General features: G+C 48.1%; 1 protein-coding gene across 1 annotated transcript in view; it reads right to left on the bottom strand.

Annotated features, from left to right (window-relative positions):
* Positions 1-408: 408 nt before the first annotated feature.
* Positions 409-19,036, bottom strand: part of SMG5 (SMG5 nonsense mediated mRNA decay factor) — a 32,215-nt gene continuing 13,587 nt past the window's right edge. Inside the window, exons 8-22 of the mRNA XM_083417152.1 lie at positions 17,831-17,956; positions 16,997-17,065; positions 16,098-16,306; positions 14,991-15,128; positions 13,225-13,944; positions 12,158-12,327; positions 11,268-11,343; positions 9,935-10,110; positions 9,294-9,452; positions 8,419-8,478; positions 7,230-7,389; positions 6,739-6,829; positions 5,716-5,790; positions 5,453-5,591; positions 409-5,013 (exon numbers count right to left, since the gene is read on the bottom strand). Coding sequence (XP_083273278.1) covers positions 4,930-5,013; positions 5,453-5,591; positions 5,716-5,790; positions 6,739-6,829; positions 7,230-7,389; positions 8,419-8,478; positions 9,294-9,452; positions 9,935-10,110; positions 11,268-11,343; positions 12,158-12,327; positions 13,225-13,944; positions 14,991-15,128; positions 16,098-16,306; positions 16,997-17,065; positions 17,831-17,956 — 2,452 coding nt within the window. The 3' untranslated portion in view covers positions 409-4,929. The remainder of the gene's footprint in view (positions 5,014-5,452; positions 5,592-5,715; positions 5,791-6,738; positions 6,830-7,229; positions 7,390-8,418; positions 8,479-9,293; positions 9,453-9,934; positions 10,111-11,267; positions 11,344-12,157; positions 12,328-13,224; positions 13,945-14,990; positions 15,129-16,097; positions 16,307-16,996; positions 17,066-17,830; positions 17,957-19,036) is intronic.

The raw sequence follows: 19,036 nt of genomic DNA, 5'->3' as shown, positions 1-19,036 counted from the left end.
TCCTCTCAAGGGGCCAAGCAGATACCCCAAAGGGAAACCCCCAAGCATAAGAGCCACCACCCTTCCTCAGGCTTCTGGCAACTGGTATTCACAAGCACTGCTGCCTCTATCTGTGGAGGCACAGCATAACCATTATGGCTGGTAGCCATCAATAGTCCTCTCCTCCATGAAGTTCAATCTTCTTTTAAAGCCATGCAAGTTGGTGGCCATCTCTGCCTCCTGTGGGAGGGAGTTCCATAGTTCAACATCCAAGGCCCCTGGCTTGGCATCTTTGCTCAGTTGACCCAAGCTAGGGAGCAGGTTGTGTGGACCCCTGGTGGCCTTCCCCACCACAATGGAACACACCATCGCAGGAAAAGAAGTATAGACCACATCCCTCCTCTCCAATAAAATACAAGTGACCACAGATAAAGATTTACAAACATCTTGCATTTTTATTAAGCCAGTCGATGTGTTCCAATCTTACATAGTGGAGGGCCGTATACCAGTAAGTCAGGGGCCAGTTCACATCTCTTCCTCCTCCCGCCCAACTCATACTGAGAAGAGCTTTATATGGATGCTCAGATATGGCTCCTGGCCACCTTTAGGACTGCAGATCTCGTAACACGCCCCCCTTCCCACCGACTTTTGAACTCCCCACGCTTTTCAGAGAAGCTGCAGTTTAGGCCATACCCCACACCGTTTCTGCTGTAGTCCAAGTCTTTGGAAGCAGCCAGCTCTGGTGCGCAAACTGGCATCAGCGGCAGCTCCCCCCCCAATTTCTCTCCTGCCACCAGTTTTCCCAGCCAGAGAATCTCGGCTGGATTTTTTCTCCCTTTCTAGATGCAGAGAACACGCACACAACATTTAAGGAACAGAGTTAAGCGATGGAAGCAGGAAGAAAAGAACTGGAGGGCTATTTGGCACAGCCTACAAGGGTATCTATAGAATTCAAACCCATGTTTCCACCCATGGCTAATGTCCCATGTGAAACACACACACACACTTCTGATGACAGCCCAAAAGATCAGGTTTACTTGGGTGGATGAGCAGCAGAAACCCCAATTTCTGGGAACATAAAATATTAAGATGGATTCCCCACATGGTTTCTCTCTTCCTGCTAAGCCAGAGTTGTTGGGGCTCTCGAGAGTCATCACCAGGGCCAGAGCTTGGTTGTACATCATTGGGTTAGGAAAAGGAACTTTCTGCCCCAAACAGTAGACTCAAATGTGCCCGCTGTGCCTTTGACCTTTGCCATGTGCTAAGCATTAGGTAGAAGCAGGTCATACAAAGGAGACCTTGCACATTTACCATCCCTTCTTCCTTCTGACAAGCCAGTCACAGACTCCCAACAAGTGAGGACAGAAAGAGGGAACTTCTGGTTGGAAAATCCAACCAGAATGTATTACTGCTTACAAGGAGCAGAGATGGTCTAAAGGTGGTGCGACACTGATGGTGTAGCCCAAACAAGATGTTTCAAAATCCCTTTACTCCTCCATCCACTTAGAGGAAAACAAAGGGCCTGCCCCCATCAGCATCTGCTGCTGAATGTTTGATGGGTAAACAGGTTGGGTTTCAAGCTGAAGGCCACAGGGGCTGCTGTTGGAAGCCAAGTAGGGTGCCGACAGAGCTGGTTGCAAATTTGGCAGGATCTGTTTCCTCAATAGTAATAACAATGATGATAAATGTCCACACTAAACCCTGCTTCCAAAAGAAACAAGGCTCCAGGCTTGAAAGTCTCACCTTTTCTTTTTCTTTAGATCAGCCTGAACCTCCCTGGCAAGAGTTACTTTTGGGTGAAGTAATAATCTCCAAATGGAGGCAGAAATGTCAGAATTTACATTTAAAACATCCAATTAGCTTGAGCCGATTATTTTTTCCCCAAGTGCTTTTTGGGGGGGTTCATTTATAATTTGTAATCTAATTTTAACTTCTCCAAAACAGTGGCCCAACAAACAGCACATACACACACGCACGCATACGCAATGCAGAAAATGTACAGAAGTACTTTTTGTTGGAAGTTCTTTCAAGAGTTCTGGTGGGCCATTTAGACCTCTTTTGATACCACTTCAAATCCTCTAATACCTATATGCTCTGGCAGTCCGGCTCACCATTTCTGTAAAATCCCTGCTCAATTCACAAAGGGTCCACCTGCGCCTTCCCCAGCTGCAGGAGGAGCAAGGGAGGGAAGAGAGGTTCTGCCAAACCTTACCCTGCAGGATAGGAGCATTCAACGGCCTGCACTTCAGAAGGGCAGGATTCTTCCCACAGCCAGACCCTTGGAGAATCCTTATTTACTTGTTTCTCAAGGTACAAAGAGGACTTCAGTGCTGCAAAAGTACCTTACACAGCTGGTGGGCTGCACTCAGCCTGCAGAACTACATATACCCTTCTTTTTAAAAATGCCCATTTTATGTCAAGTCATTTTGCCCTGCCCCCGGTTTTAAAATATATCACTCAGGTAACAACTCCATTTCTTGATTCCACTGCCTCTTCCACCAAGGCTAAAACTTGCCCCTCACAACTACAAAGTGGCCTAGTTTGCTGGCATTTCTGAAGTCTGCACATGCTCTTGTGTACCTTCCTCTCCTCTCCTTGGCCCAGTTTGCATCATGGAAACTCTTCCTCTGCCCTCTGCTTCACCATTTCGAGCAGAACAGCCCAGAATCCCTTAAAAAAAACAAAAAACCCCCAAAGCAAAACCAGGAGGGAGCAGGTGAGCAACAAAACAAAACCCGGTTTTTTTTTTCAGTGTATCCTCTTGAAGGCAGATGATGGGACTCATGTTCGGTTGCTATTTTGAGAGTGCTAGGATGGCTTAAAAAATAATCAAGCACGTGCTAAGCCAGAGAAATCTAATCTATGGTTCCCAAAGGGTGGTGGCTGTGCTGTCGCCTTCCTGCCAAAGGTAGGGGCGTAACGGAAGCAGCGAAGAATTTCATCCTGGGTGCCTTGTTAGGGGTGGGGAGAAGGACGCCTGGGGCCAAACCCCAACCTTAATGGAAAACTCAAAAGCTTAAGAAACACAACCTGATTAAGAAGAGATCGAGAGAAGCAGGCGGCGAGGGCCAAATACAGAACCTGCAGAAAACCATCCAAGATGGCGGCTCTGGATGGCCCACAAAGCCACCAGAGGCATTGCTGCCTTGGAGGAAACCACACCTGGCTCTCCAAGAAAACAAGAGTGGGGAAAGGGGGAGGCCTGGCTGGCAACTCACCCATTTCCTATTTGCCTGGCGGAAGGGAAGTGGAATGCAGAAGGAAGTCCTCGCAGGAATCTGCTTCCAAGCCCTTCCAGTATCTTCCCTTCCCAGAGGGTGTCAAAACCAGGCCTGGGGGTTGGGGAAGGAAGACTTGGGAGGTGTATAGGGCACAAGTTCATTAGGCCCTGAGGTGGCTTCCCCCAGCCCCTTTAAGAAAAAGCTAGCTTCAGGAAGAAATGGTTTGCCACTACCTGCATCTTTCCAACAGTGACCCTTTGGCAGGCTCAACATAAAACACTGGCAAATGCGGAAGGGAGTCAGGTGTAGAGAACCCATTCAGGAACCTCAACACTCAGACCTTAATTAATCCTTTCTGGTTTATGGTATTTCAGAAGAGGCAGAGAATACTGGGGGAAGGAAGGCCCCATGGCTTTCTCTGTGGCAAAGGGATACCGTCAGGTTTCCTCCTTCTCCTGCTTAGCCTGCAAAGCCCCCCTTTGCTCCTCTCCAAAACCTCTGCACAAGAGCTAGGCCTTCATCCCTCCTACAAAAGCCACAAGGAGCCAGAGAAAACAGGGTTTGTTTGTTTTTCAGGGCAAAGCAAGAAACCCAAAGCAAGCCCAGTAGAAGGGCCACCATTTTCTAGTTACCTGTTGTCTGGTGAACAAGGGAATAGGAAGGGAAGGCGGGTGGAAGAGCACCATGCAGATGGTCGCTTACCCCAGGGAATGAAAGGAGAGCTGTAATGTGGGGTTTGTTTCCTCCCTGGCTCAAGCAGGCCAAGATGGTCTATGACACCACTCACGAAACGCAACACTTTATGAGAAAAGCAAGGCGTGGGAAGATGGTACGGTTTTTGGACAGGCAGAGTGGAGGGTGCAGGAAGGGAGGGGAATGAGGCCCCCTGTTTCCTTTTCACAGCTAACTCATCCCACCCCCACCCACAAGGAAATAAATAATGTTTTCATTCGGAAGCTTCTTATAGAGAGCTGTTTTGCTTTGCTGAGACAGGATCACTCTTCCCCTGCCACCTTGACATCTTTCAAACACTCAAAGGTGAAGAACCCTCCCCGGTTTTGGGGAGAAGGGGGAGACAAGGGAGGGGAAAGAAAAAGAAAAAACCAAGAGGGGTGGTCACTAAGCATAAAAAAAAAGAAAAACACAATAAGGGGAAGGGGCGGAAATGAAATAAAAATGGGAGAGAAAACGTCCTCCTCCCCATCACCAGATTCTGAAAGAGCCTCCTGCAAATCCTGATCCCCTCTCTCAGGATCACCGGCTCTTTCGCAGCGTGGATCCGGTGGCAAAAAGTCACAAACGTCGTGTTTTTGTTTCAAGCGTAGGCGGCAAGCTGCCTGCAGGATCCTGGAGACGAGAAACCAAGCAAGCTTTTTGGAGATGAATGGAGGCCCTCCCTCCCACCGCTCACACCCGTCCCCATCAGCTGGGAGAAAAGGAGACCACCTCTCCTCTGTCCGGCCGAGATCCGTCTCTCTTCCCCAAGCGGCTGCGTGGTCTGCCACAGACGCCGCCCGTTGGGTGAGATGGGGAGGGGATGGCGGGGGGGTGGGGTGGATGTGGGGTGGTGTTTCGTGCACACGCCCAGCTGCTTGTTTTTCATGGATTGCCACGGCGGCAGCTGCTTCGTGTCCAAATATCGCCTGTGGTTTTGACTTCTTTCGTTCCAACGCTGCGCGTCCAAAGACGGGGAGACAGAGCTTCAACCAACCCAGCGGCTTCTCTCCCCTCAACCCATTTCCTTCCACTGCTTGTAGAATTCCAGAACGTTCTTTATCTCGACGCTGGCGTTGGCTGCCGCCTGGATCGCAGACTGGGGAAAGAACAAGGGAGTTGGGATCCAAATGCAGTAAGGCCCTGGAGGGGAGGTACTGCTCTTTGCATCTTGCCCAGTAACTCTTAGCTACACGTGGATGTAACCATTCTCACCGCCCTGAATCTCAGGCCTTTCTAGCCCTGAATTCTGTCTTCCAACAGTATCTGAGCAGCTGAATCCTGGGAAAGTCACAGGCAGAGATTGGTGGTGAAATTGCTCACTTGCATTACTATTTTTGCCTATCCCACCATGTCCCCAGTTACTTTCAACCACTACCTTGCACTCATCGTGTGGCAATGGGTTCTGCAGGTATAAATTTTGTTTTTGTGAGTGGTACTCCCTCTCTATTTCAATAGACTTTTAAAAAAAGTATTCCATACCCCAAGTCAAAATATCATCACGAAGCCGGAACAGTTTGGTTTCAGACCACACTCACCTTCATGGGCGCAGAAAGCTTGCTTGGGTCATCCAGCTGGAAGCCTGTGAGGATGGTCACCATCCCACTGGAGTCATCTTCGCTGCCCCCTTGAGAGGTTGTCAGCTGTTTGCAGCTATCCAGTATCTTATAGAGGTTCCTGTTATATTAGTATTGAGGCAAGAGAGAGAAAACAGTGCCACCATTTGGCTTAGTAAAAACAGCTCTCTGCATGTGAGTACAGCTTTGCTTAAAATTTGATGCAGGTTGAAGCAAATGCTTACCAAGCATCTAGATCTTGCCTCTTCAGTTTATGCCTCTCAAAGCTTTTCCCAACTTCTTTCTGGCAGCGGATGTACCTAGAGACAGAAGATCACACATTGGGTGGATGTGTGCATGAGCGCAATGCTTATCAGGCTACTTCTGCAGCACAGCTGAAATTGCAAAGTAATTTGCAGTACATTTATGCATATTTATCCCAATAACCCTGCTAAGCAGTGTCCATGGTTTGCAGGTGAGGGAAGCCAGTTGTTAAAGGAAGATTTGCTCAGTGACCAAGATCAAGCCGAGAGAGAATCTGAACCCAGCTCTTCCCAAAAGCTTCATCAAAGTTAAAAGGCTCAGTTGTGAGGTCCCTCCTTGGAGAACTCTGCTCAAACCCCTTGCTTGAGACCCTACAATATACTGTACTGGTTCTCCTGCAGGTCCCTCTACTGCAATTTTATCAGAAGCTGCTTTTTACTGCATGGTGTTTTTTCCACTGTTGTACTGCATTTAAGTTTTATGGTAAGCTGACTTATAAAGACTTGACCTAAAAGGTGGAGCAGAAATCAAAAGAAACAAAATACAGTGGTACCTTGGTTTACAACCATAATCTGTTCTGGAGGTCTGTTTGTAAACCAAAAAAGGTTGTAACCCAAGGCACACTTTCATCAATGGGGCCTCCAAAAAAAAATTTGCAAACCAGGACACACACTTCCAGGTTTGACATGTTTGTATTCCAAAACATATGCAAACCAGACTGTTTGCAAACCAAGGTGCTACTGTAAATATTTATTATTATTAAAAACATCAAATGCCTGCACACCTAGACTGGGAAAGGGATGGAGCTGCAATGTTCAATTTTTTATTGCAACAGGACCCAAACAGCTGTTTTACGTATGAGAACTGCAGCCTGATCAGGGTGTATCTGTAAAATACAACCTAATGAGCCATCCCAAGAGAGGCTGCTTCTGAAACATGGTTCTTTATTACCTGTTCCAATGTACAATGGAAATGAATACTGTTGACCAGGGGGCTCAACCTACCTGTTTCCCTTTTTAAATTCTGCCTCTAGATATCGGATGCTGTCACGAGCTCCTGCATTCTCTTTCTTCAGGAAGTCTAGGCCATCAATTACTAAGGAGCGAAGAAAAACAAGGCGGTTACATCTTCTGCTTCCCTTAAGGCAGCGGATCCCAACTTTTCTGGTCACTGCCTCTTTGGTTCCACAAGCTCATCCCCAGTGCCCACTACCCTATAAAAAGCATTGTTCAGAACAGCGGTTTGCCCAACCCGCTAAGAAACACACAGTAAATAGTTAACGACCACACATTTATTAAAGCTCCAATTAAAACTGTCAACAAAGTAGATGAACCTGCACTGGTGATACAGCTGCCCACCTGCCTCTTAGCACCCCCCCCCAAGGTAATCTCACAGCTTGCTCACCACCCCCCCAGGGCAATCAACCCTTTCACTACCTGGCAACAGCAATTGTCCTGCTCAGGATACCAGCCCTGTGGTGGGAGGGGCCACTTACCTGTCCGTGGGATGATCACAATAAACCTTCCACTGGCAGCCAGCTGCCTGATGGTGCAGAGGTGCTGGCAGAGCGCCTGGGTGTCAGGGACCAGGTAGGGGGACATCACACACTGTGCTTTGGGCTGCTGGAGGCTCCCTTCCAGCTGCGACACCTCCAGCTGGGGAGAGAGAGAAGGAAGCAGGAGCCTTAAGGGAAGAAGCTCTCAGCAAGAGCACCAAATCCGTTAAGGAGTGTTCTCAGTGGCCCACCCTGTGTTGTCAGATGACCAGCCCATCCAGCAGAGTACAAAAAGTTTTATGTAGCAGGGTGCAGGTTCAACCCTACACAACTCCAGGTAGCGAAGCTGGGAAAAAGACTCTTCTCTGCTAAAGACACTGAAAAGGACAAGACTATACTGGGATTTGTATGGCTTGACTCAGTTTGTGGCAAGATTTTACAGAACTGGCTTCAGCAAGAATCCAGAGTCTCAGACAGGAAATCTTTCTCAACACGAACTGTTCAAGATAATCTTTTAACAGGACAAATCAGGGACTGAACGATGCATATAAAGCATATGCTCTGGCCTTTCCTCTCCCTGCATGGTCGTGTAGGTCATTGTATATTTTAGTTATTTCATATAATTTATCCACTGTTTTATTTATTTTAAAAAAAAACCCTTCAGGGCGGTTTACCAAAAAGATCAAACAACAAAATTATCAATAGGAAAAATTAACAATAGTTTAAATACTTTTGAAAAGTTAAAATAGACTAAAAGCAGATTAAAACTCACATCATCTTTCTAAACCACTTGGTATGCTTGGCTTTTAGCCGGCGCAAAAGAGAGTACAGTGAAAGAGCTTGCCTGATGTCAATAGGCAGGGAGTTCTTAAGTGTGGGTGAGGCCACACTGCAACACTGAGTTCTTACAAACGGGTAATGGGTATTATGCACCAGTTCCACCAATCATGAAGACTCGCTGTTATTGGTACCCCAGGTTCTGACCAACAGAGCTGACAGGCCTGACCAGTTTACAGCGCAGGATGGGAACCTTACCTGTTGGCATTGTCCTCATTCAGTCAAGTGCATTGCAAGCTATGTCAGGTGGAAGCACAAGCGATACGGCCTCCCCCCCCCAAACCCCAGGTATTTGGAGGCCTCCACTGACTTGCGCTTGCCTCCCCCATCCATGCACAGTCCATCATCGTACCTGCAGCCGAAGCTGAGCCATGTCTCTCATGAGCCTGTTCCGGCGAGCTTCCTCAGCGGCCTAAGGGAGAGCAAAGGGAATGATGCATGTCAAACTGCCCTTGCACCTACGGTCCCATTCCACAACTCTGGAATGGTTCCTCCACTTCCTTTCACTATCCAGGGGTGGTGAGATGGTTAGAGGGCGTTGGAATTATGACCTGGGTTCAGATTCCCACTCGGCCATGGAGCTCACTGAGTGGTCTCAGTCACTGCCTCTCAGCCTACCCTACCTCACAGGGATTGTTTTGAGGATAAAATGGGGAGCAGGGGGAGAACCATGTACAGCCCCTTGAGCTCCTTGGAGGAGGTGGTGGCATAAAAATATAAGAAATAAATCTACTGTAAGGTCACAAAAGCCTAAATATGCAATACAATATAAACAGTGTAAAATTGCATGCTCTGAATACTCTCCCCATCCCCTAGTTTAAATGTAGATTGCAAACATTCTAAAGGACCCCTCTTTTTTGCTGACAGCCACAGAAATAACACTGTAAAGTATTTTTACACTTTCCCTAGACATTTTTTTTTTTATGGGCAAAGAAAGTGCTAAGTGGAGGACTAGAAACTGGGCTACTACAAATCTTTTCTCAGCTATTCACTTCCACATCACCCCTGAAACTTCCATCAGATGCTTCCCATGCATTTTCTGATATTTTCTCAGGCTTCACCGGTGGCATAAACTCACATATGGAAGAGAAGAGTTGTGCAATGCACAGGCATGTGACAAGACAGGGAATGCAAGAGGAAGCCCCTGTATGGCTATCAAGCCTTGCTCTTCACTGGAGCATGTTTGTTCTGTCCCACTATCCCCTAGCCCACCCTGCAAAAGCTCACCATGCGGAACTGGGCCTGGGCCTGCTGGAGCAAACCGTCCTGCTCCGACTGAGCGATGCTGATGAAGATCCCAACCTCCGGGTTGAACTGCAGGATGCTGCCTTGCAGGTGGGTGATGAAGTGTCCGAAACTCCGGATGCAACAGATGCGAACCACGGACTGTAATGAAGAAAGAGGAGGACCCGGTGGGTGGGGAGAGCAGGGAGCGCGTCCACTTGAGGCCAAGATGGGAGCTCACACACACTAAAGCAAAGTAAAAGCTCCCCTCCTGAACACTTGAATGGCTACAAGAACAGCTGGGACTTGGGAGGGCAAAGGATGGGCCAAGCTGGCTGACCTCTCGCTGCAAAGGATCAATGTTCAGCCCTGCTCCCTGCAAAGAGCTCCTAGGCCAGAAGGATCAAACCCCACCCAGCGACACCAGCTGACTGACAGGTGGGCGTGGTTTGGGAAAATAGCCTCGCACACCAAACTGGGCTCCTTTGGTGGGACAGGACTGGCCTGCGAGCTAGAGGTTCCCCACCCCTGAAGTCCTGGAGCAAAGGTTCCACTTGCCCGCACGCTCCTTGCTCACCCCCCCCCCCCCCAGTCCAGAAGCCTCCCATGGCTTCTGAAAACCAGCACCAAAACCAGCCTCTTACCTCCTCCACTTCTGCAAGGAGAGGCCTGTCCTGCTCGAAGTTGAACCTCTTGTGCGCATTCTTCAGCGGGGGAAGGTTGCGGAGGGCCATGTCCTCTGGGAGAAGCAGGCAAGCAGGCAAGTCTGGCAGCTCACACCCAGGCAGCATGCTCTTCACCTCATTGCAGAGGAACAGCCCTGCACATCAGCAGTGGGGAGGGGAGGGGACAGAACGGCGGCTTTATATTTCTGGGTCACAGAGGCAGAAGGAGCAACTAGAAAGTCACACGAAACGCTAGTCCTCAAGGGCACGTCTAGTCTAAAACTGGGACTTCCACAACTCCTCGTGGTGCCAGCTCCGACTCTGCCACACACGAGAGTCAGCCCCGCAGGAAGCCCAAAGGGGGAAGATGCTCCCGGCCTGGGATGCTTGTGTCTCCTTGGAAGAACCAGGTTGCAGCTCAGTGGAAGACCAATTGCTCTGCGTGTAGAAGGTTCCCCAGATCGACCCCCAGCATCTCCCCCAGGTAGGGATGGGAAACAAACACACACACAGAGGCTGTTGCCAGATGAAGGTAGACAGCACTAGGCTAGATGAGTAACTTGACTCTGTGTAAAGTGGCTCATTACATTTCCATATCATGACCAGCTGACAGTAAGCGCTATTTCAACGGTGGAACGGACAACCTTGGAAGCTGGTGGACTCTCCATCATTGAAGGTTTTTGAACAGAGGTTGGGGATGGGGACATCTGCCAGGGACTCTGCACCTGTTATTTGTGCATTGAAGGACGTTGGGTTAGATATCCCTTGAGATCCCTTCCAACTCTACGATTCTGATTCTTTTCATGAGGCATACAGAAGACCTCAGCAGAAGCTTCCCTCTCTGAATCCAGACAAGCCACCATCAGGTAAGTAAGTGTGGCCTTGAAGGTGGAACTGGGGGAAGCTGCTCCCACAGAAAGGGGCTTTGGGCTTACTCCACTGCATAGCATATGAGCTTGGTAGACTTCTCATGTTCTTCTGGAACTAAGCAATGGAATTCCAGAAGAACGTAAGAAGTCTACCAAGCTCAGGTATTGTCTATGCAGATTGGGACAGTAGGTCTCCAAGGGTTTCCAGCAAGGGACATTCCCTGGTTCACCAAGAGATGGTGGAGACTGCAAACTGAAGGTTCCAGGTTCAAAGAAGTCGCTGTGTGTGACTAGACTTTTCCCCATCTAAAAACAGCAGAAAAACTAGGTGTAAAGCAGGAAAAAGACCCAGGAAACTAAAGAGTGCCTGAACTGCACAGGAATATGAAATTTGAGTGTTGGGGGTGGGGACATAAGAAAAGGAAATTTCTTCTCAAAGTTACCTGAGTCCTGAAGGTCTCCAGCTGAAGGAAGCAGGTTCAGAAGGACAGAAAGTCTGTTCCATAAACTCTGAGAACTCTGGAGGAGGGAAAAAGCACCACAAACAAATGCAAATTGAGCATGTGGTGAATATTAGGACTTGGGCCAGAGATCCAGGTTCAAGCACTTGCTCAGACTGGCCAGCTGCTACCACCTCCCAGCCTAACCTACCACACAAAGTCAGCGCAAGGATAAAATGGGATGCCCATTTTACCACAGCTGAGAGCAGGGGGCCCATGAAGGTTTGCCCTCGAAATAAAGTGCAAGTGTGTGTGTGTGTGTGTAGATTTAAGGTAGCAAGGGGGCAAGAATAGGGCACTGAAACACTCAACCTCTCCCACCCACAGTCCCTTTCTTCCCCAGCTTGGCTTTGACTGTGGAATAGAGCTCAGCTGGGAGAAAATTACCTGGGAGGGAAGGGTTCACAGCTTCCCTTGCTACTTTAAATCACAAGGATTGCATGAAGTGTGTATTTGAAGGCATGGGTCTGTCACCCTCACATTAGTTTGAGGTCTACTTGAAATCCCATCCTTTTCCCTACGATTTATCTGATAAATATCAGAACTGTGGGTCATTTACACCTCCAGCGCCCCTTTGCCTCTTAGTGCGCATGCGCACACACTCCACACCCCCAGTAATCCCACTGCCCCACCAGGGCTGGTACCACCCACTTTGGGACCCACTGCTTTTATCAGCTACAGTACTTCTACTTTTAGCAGTTAATGGCAAACTGCTTTATACAGGCTGCCAACTGCAGTGGTTGAGTGCATGAGACAGAGGCTCATTCAACAGCCCAGAGGTGTAAGCTGAAGAAGTCGTGTGAGTGGGATTCTCCCCCATTACCCCTCCCTACCTGTGCACACATGATGATGAGATCAGTGTTGGTTCTCAGCCAGTCCAGAAATACTTTGACAGTCGGCAGCAACCCCTCGTTGGTGATGATCTCCAGCTTCTCCTGGAGAGAACGCTCGTTCCTGCAGGATTTACTGCTAGAGACGCTCTCTTCCGACTCAGAAACATCGTCTTGGACAAGACAAACGGATCGTTAAAAACAAGGAACTTGGATAATTAAACAAGGAGTGCAGATTGGAAAATGCAATTCCCCTCCAGAGGAGAGACACCCACCTATCCTGCGAAGTGCTTTTTATTTGGCCCCTGGGAATCAAGAGGTTTTATCAAGTTTTAATCTAGAGGTGATGAAAAGCGGTAGCTGGCACCCTCACAGAAAAGAAAATCACTCCCTACGAGCAGGGATGGTGGAGGAGGAGATTTAGTGCACAATTTAGTACACCACCCTGCCTCAACTTCCTTTCTGCCACGCTTCTGCCCCCATCTGCAGTATAAATTTAAAGCAGCACCATACCACTTTAAAGAGTCATGGCTTCCCCCAAAGAATCTTGGGAAATGAGGTTTGTTGAAGGTGCTGAGAGTTGTTAGGAGACCCCTATTCCCTTCACAAGTCCCAGAGTGGTTTAACAATCAATCCCTTTTCTCAAGGAACTCTGGGAATTGCAGCTCTGTGGGGAGGAAAAGGGACCTCCAATTAACTCTTAGCACCCTTAACATATTAACACTTCTGGAATTCTTAGGAGGAATAAGCCACGACTGTGAGATGCTGCTGCTTTGACTGTATAGTGCAGATTGTCACCCCACTTTAAGACAGCAATATTTTGGGGGCACGTAGCTAATGCTGGCCTGGAAACGGATATCAAAGGAGTTCTCATCTTGCCCCCTTCCCCACTTACACCTCTAGGTTGGCAACCGGGATCTGTGTCAGCCAGATCTCGCCCACAAATCACACTCTACAAAATCCTAAGGTCTTTCCACCCCACTTCTATTCACACACCCTTTTCTCCATTCATGGAAGGGATCTCCTTTCTAATCTAGCGTGCAGGCTCTCTGTCTCTCTCTCTCTCTCACCTTGCTCAGTCATTTTGGACTTCTCCACGTCCCCATTGACACATGGCTTGCTGTCTGCCACCTCTTTCGGGGCAGGCAGCTCACAGTTTGGTTTGAGGAGGACGTTGCTGAAAGTGGGGGCCAGCCGGAAGCAGCGCTTGGTCTGGAAGAGCTGCGTGGACATGGCCTGGAGGTTGCTGGCTATACTGGCATCACTGGCGCCCAGCAAGCCTGGCCCGTTGGCCACAGGAGGCTCCAGCAGGGGCTCAGTCTTGGCAACGCCAGGGCTTTTCAAGTCCACCAGCCTGCCAACATCCCCTTCCGCAGAGTCCAATGCCTCCGGAGTGCCGTTCTTCATGCCCTTAGCTTGGCTGCCCCCCTCGGCGTCTGGCTCATCCTCCATGTCTTCCAGGTCTGAGCGTGACTCCTGGCTGTTCATGTCCGAGTCGGTCTCCACGTCAAAAGCCGCCTCGGCCTCCTCGTCGCTCTTCTCTGAGCCGCTCTCTGAGCCATCGCTCCCTTTGGTGGAATCCGGGCTGGAGTCAGAGTCGAAGCCCTCGCTCAGGTCGCTCTCGTCCACCTTCTGGACGTGGCGGCGGCGGCGCAGGCAGGAGAGGCGTGAGTATTTCTTGCCCTTCTTGCTCTCGCTCTTCCGCTGCTCCTCGCTGGGTCGGTGGTTGGCCAGGTCCCCTTCGGCTTCTCTCTCAATGGAGTTCAAGGACTCCCGGGTCTCCAGATCCTCTGCAAAAGAGCAGCCAAACACACATTTTTGGAAACTCTTAAGATACGCAAACTGGCTTGACTACTGTTTATACCAGTGGTTCCCGAAGTTGACACTCCTGGGGGGGCGGTGGGATTACCTGGGAGGAGGGGGCAAAGGGGCAAGAGATGGAAGGGGGTGCTGGAGATGTAAATAACTGTGTCAGATTTTTGGAAAGCTGGTCTCACTGGATAAAGTTCATGCATTTTGTTGAATTAATTAAACTAAATAGTTTTAACTGAATTTTGAATAACTGTGGAAGTCATTCTTGCTGTTTATAGTTTTACAGTGGTACCTTGGTTGTCAAACGGATTGGCTCCCAAACAAATCGGCTCCCGAACGCTGTAAACTCGGAAGTGAGTGCTCTGGTTTACAAACATTTTTCGCAAAACGAACATCTGACACGGCTTCCACGGCTTCCGATTGAGTGCAGGAAGCTCCTGCAGCCAATTGGAAGCTGTGCCTTGGTTTTTGAACGGTTCTGGAAGTCGAACAGATTCCCAGAATGGATAAAGTTTGACAACCAAGGTACCACAGTATTGTGTTACTATCTTCATCCAGTGAAGCTGAATGGTGGGAGATTCATGACAGGCAAGAGGAAAGACTTCTGCACAGAGAACGTAAGTTAAACTAAGGTTTCACTCCCAAAAGATCAAGTGATGACCCCCAACTTGGATGGCTTTAAAAGGGGTTTGGACAAATGCATGAAGAAGGCTATCACTGGCTTCGATTACTATCTCCCATTGGGGTTGGGTCCTATTTCCCTGCTTCCTATAGGTATTTGGCTGGCCACTCTGTAAACAAGGTGCTGAGCCAGACAGGCCTTTGGTCTGATTCAGCAGGGCTATTTTCAAGTTCTTACAGACTGTCCCCAAAGAACTTTCCAGGGTCCCCTAGGAAAAGTAAGTAACTGTTAACCAGATTATTTTCACCACTGCCTGCCTCGTCACAAGAGCAGAACGCAACGTGGAAGATGGAAGGCAAGGATCTCAGAATGGGCAAACTTAACCCTTCTTGCAGCCCTCACCTGTGCCATCATTCCGGAAGGCTGGAACTGGATTCTCGCCTTCTTCCAGCTCTGCTTGCAGGCGAATATTGACGTGGTTGATGAGGTGCGAAAAGAGGGCCAGTGTGAATGCAATGGCTGCACTATACTGCTTGGAGCCTGTAAGGAGAGAGATGAGGAAGCATCAGCGTCAAGGGGAGCTGGCATCTGAATGGAAAAAGCAGTGCCTGCAACATCCATGGGGGAGCAAACTCCATAATTATGCATTTACTTTTATTCAACTGCAGGCACCCAAATGCCTTTGGGCTTCTTTATGTGATCAAAGTTAAAATTCTTGTCAACTCACTGTTATTCAGAGATTTAAAAATCCTTTATACGATATCTTTATTGTCATTGTCCCATGCAGAACAATGAAATTGAAAAACCACATAAAACTACATAAAAACTACATTTTCTGCAACAAAACTAAGAACTCCATTCAGCCACTTGCATATATCATGTGCCCCCTCTGACAGGAGGGTCCAGAGGGTGGCAACTTGAGATCAGGCCTTTTCAGTGTTGGCTCCCTGTTTGTGAAATGGTCTCCTTGGGAAGGCTCACTTGGTGTCATCATTACATAGGCTTCAGTCGCCAGGCAAAAACACTCCTTTTAAACCAGGCCTTTGGCGTTGAACTATCTATGGCCTTTTAGAGCGAGTGGGATGTTTTAATATATTATCCCATCCTAGTTTTAAAGTATGTGGGTTTCTTTTGCAGGTTGCTTCAAATTGCCATGGCAAAAAAGCAACTAACAAATTTAATAAATGCTAATGCTAATGATGATATGCTAAACATCCAGACTCTTTGAGTCTATGAACTCTATGATTCTATGAGAAGTGAAACGAAATGAAAATGCTTCGATCCCAGATTTAATCTGTGAGCACCTGAGCCCAGCAGTCAATGACTGTGTTTTATGAAGTGGATGCTGAACCACCTCATCTTTGCTGCTGTTCTGGAAACAGGAAGAGTTTGAGAGATGCTAGCTCAGTTCAACCAATCATATTATAAGGAGAGGCCGACAGGGCAGCTTAAAACTTGCACACCAAGTCTGCAAGAGGAGGACACACCACACACAGCCATGCTGCTCACCTGCCCTCTTGAGGCTGTGGACGCTCATCAGACAGACAATGACCATCCGGAAGATGAGGAGGTCTGGCAGGAAGGAGTAGCCATTCTCGCACTCCTCTTCGTCGTCGTTGGCAGAGCTCGTGTTGGGCGAAGAGGGCAAGTAGAAGAGGCAGAGGTTGAAATCCTCCAGTACCGACTGGCAGAGAGATGTCAGCTCAGAGTCTGCAGAACTGAGAGGTGGGTGACAAGGAGAGATGAGCCATAGAGGATTGTCCCACAGCAAACAGGAGGTGCAAGCAGTTGAAACAGGTCAAGCCTCTCCAAACCCTAGGCAACCACAGTGGTTATACAACCCCCTTAATGAGCTATCTTAGAGTCCTCATCTGCAGAGGCTGAGCAACAAGTGGGTAACTAAGAACCAGGCAACCCTGATACTTGATCTGAGGGCACATTCTCCCCAAGGCGCTTTAGACTCACCCGACACATTAGGAACTTATATGAAGTTGAACCACTGTCAATCTAGTTCAGAATTGTCTACACTGACCAGCAGTGGCTCTCCAGGGTTTCTGACAGAAAGCCTTTTCCAACCCTACTTGGGATTGAACCCAGGACCTTTGGCATGCAAAGCAAATGCTCTACTGCTGAGCTATGGCCCTTCTCAAGGGCCAAGGGTGATGCATCCTCCCTAGTGGTGGGAGACTCTCAACCGGTGAAAAGGCAATGCTGTCAATCCATGACAAAAATGCAGAAGAGTGTTGGAGCAAGGAATTCTCCTTCCCCTCATGGGAAGTTATTCCAATGCCCTTGAGATTGTTTGGACCAGTATATTATCCCAATGTAAAAGTGCTTTGCTTCAGGCTACATAATCTACCAGGAGTTAACAAAACAGCACAGCAAGAATAAAGACGCAGAAGACTCACCTGCTCTTTGGCTGAAGGAGGCTCTGCAAGTACATGAAACTCACCAGTAACCTCTTAATGTCTTTGCACCTGCGGGGGGGGGGGGGTTGGCAGAGGGAAAGAGAGGAGGAAGGGCACAATTATCCCAAGGAGGTAGTCAAGGAAGATTTTTCTGTGGTTTCAGATAAGGCCTTAGTGCCCAACAGCTCTAGCTCCACCCCCAAGACTATTAGAAACAAAGTAAGTTCAGCAAAGGAGAAGGCATTTGTGCAAAATGGGGAACTGTGGCAAATCTACTCAATCTACTTATTTTCTACAGATTGCAGAGTTCACTTTGCTTGGCACAGAATCCGGACTGTTCCTTCTCTTTCTCGTCATTTAGTCATTTTCACCCCTTGTAATATAAAGCTTCTTAAGACTCTGAGGAAGTCCTATAGCTATGCAGCCAGCACCACAAAGGCAAAGGAAATTTCAGGCACAGCCAATATTAGTATGTGACAGGCACCTTCTCCAATTTGGAATAGGAGGGAGGAGAATCCAAACAGCAGCAGCTTTGGCAAAGGACCACTTCACTCACCAAAGTGCACTGGAGCCTCAACTGAAGAGCAGTCAGGAAAGACAAGGAGTGAGAGTCCTAATGCTGAATAAGCCTCAATTGCACAAAGCCACAGTTTTCCATCTCTCATGTGCTCATTGGCATGTCATCCCACTGGGATCAGTCACAGGTGTTTCTCTATGGAATTAGGTAATGTTCACAGAGGCTGGATAACACTCTACCTCTGGACATGTCCACCAGAGCACTGGACAGATTTTGAGACTTGCTCACCGCAGGACTGAACCACATTACGTCCTTACCTCTTTTTGCTGGGTGACAGTTTCCTGGTTTCACATTTCTTCAGCTGGTGATACATTTTGGCCGCCTTATCATACAGGCGTTTGAGATTCCCATAAGCACCTTCAAAGGACACTTCAGACTGGATACTAAAAAGGCACAAAACCCCAAAAGCAGAAATGTTAAATTCTCAGTAAAGCCTCAAACAAGCAGTGGGTTACACTTGACAAGCTCAAAAGAGCAGAATTTTGCCACCTGTAGAATTTATTGAAATCAAGCAAGTTTGCACCTCTTTGCTTGTTTCACGTAACTAGTTTTACACTTGTGAGACTTTGAGCAAAGCTCTGCAAGGCCTTGGCTGCATCCAGATGTCATATTTTGTTAAGAATGACATTTCCTTCCTCCTGGCATCAAAGCAGAAGTTCAGAAACTTTCACTTCTGGTTTCAGTTAAACAGTTTAGCATTGTATTCAATGCCTAAACTGTGGCTAATCATAACCATGGCTTGCTGGCACAAACCAGAGTTTTAATCTGGTTTGTTTCAAACAAACCATAATTAATAATAGTTTGCCAAGTTCAGGCAACATGACTAGCTGCACTGAATTGAAAACAGAAGCTTCAAAATTCCTATTTGTGGTTGTGCCGGAAATGGGAGAAAGTGCAAGCCCTGTGAGGCCAGACTCCTTCCCTTCACAATAAACCCAAAGTACCGCACTCCCCTGTCAACTACTAGAAATCTCATTCAGTGTCCCCTCTGGTTTCAATCACTTCGTCAAGCATCACTCACACACCCAAGCATGCAGGCTGTTTCACACCATTCCAGAGCAAGAACCCCATGTTTGCCACTGAGCAAACTAATCTTCTCTCATTAATGTGCCTGTTCATTTGACAAAATTACCAACACCTCTTTCTCACACACAGCTTTTGGGTATGTATCTAAAATGTAACATGAGAGAGGCAGAGTTGCTCATGTTTTTAAGTCACAGAGCTCCACATACCCATCAACTAGGATAATTTTCCCACCCTGTCTAGCATAGTCACCCTCTTCCACAGAGTTCTGAAAGAAAAGCGTGGGATTCTCTCTACTTTGTAGAGAAACAGTCAGAAACAGGACTCTCTCCGACTGCACAAATTAAGAGAGCAAGTGTGATATAGTGGTTAGAGTGTAAGTCCAGGACTGGAGAGACGAGGGTTCGAATCACCACTCAGCCATGAAGCTCACTGGGTGA

The sequence above is a fragment of the Podarcis tiliguerta genome, assembly GCF_965153285.1.
Source record: "Podarcis tiliguerta genome assembly, chromosome: 16".
In the NCBI taxonomy this organism is placed as follows: Eukaryota; Metazoa; Chordata; class Lepidosauria; order Squamata; family Lacertidae; genus Podarcis; species Podarcis tiliguerta.
The sequence above is the reverse complement of the archived record's forward strand: the minus strand, read 5'-3'. Positions and strand labels throughout refer to the sequence as shown.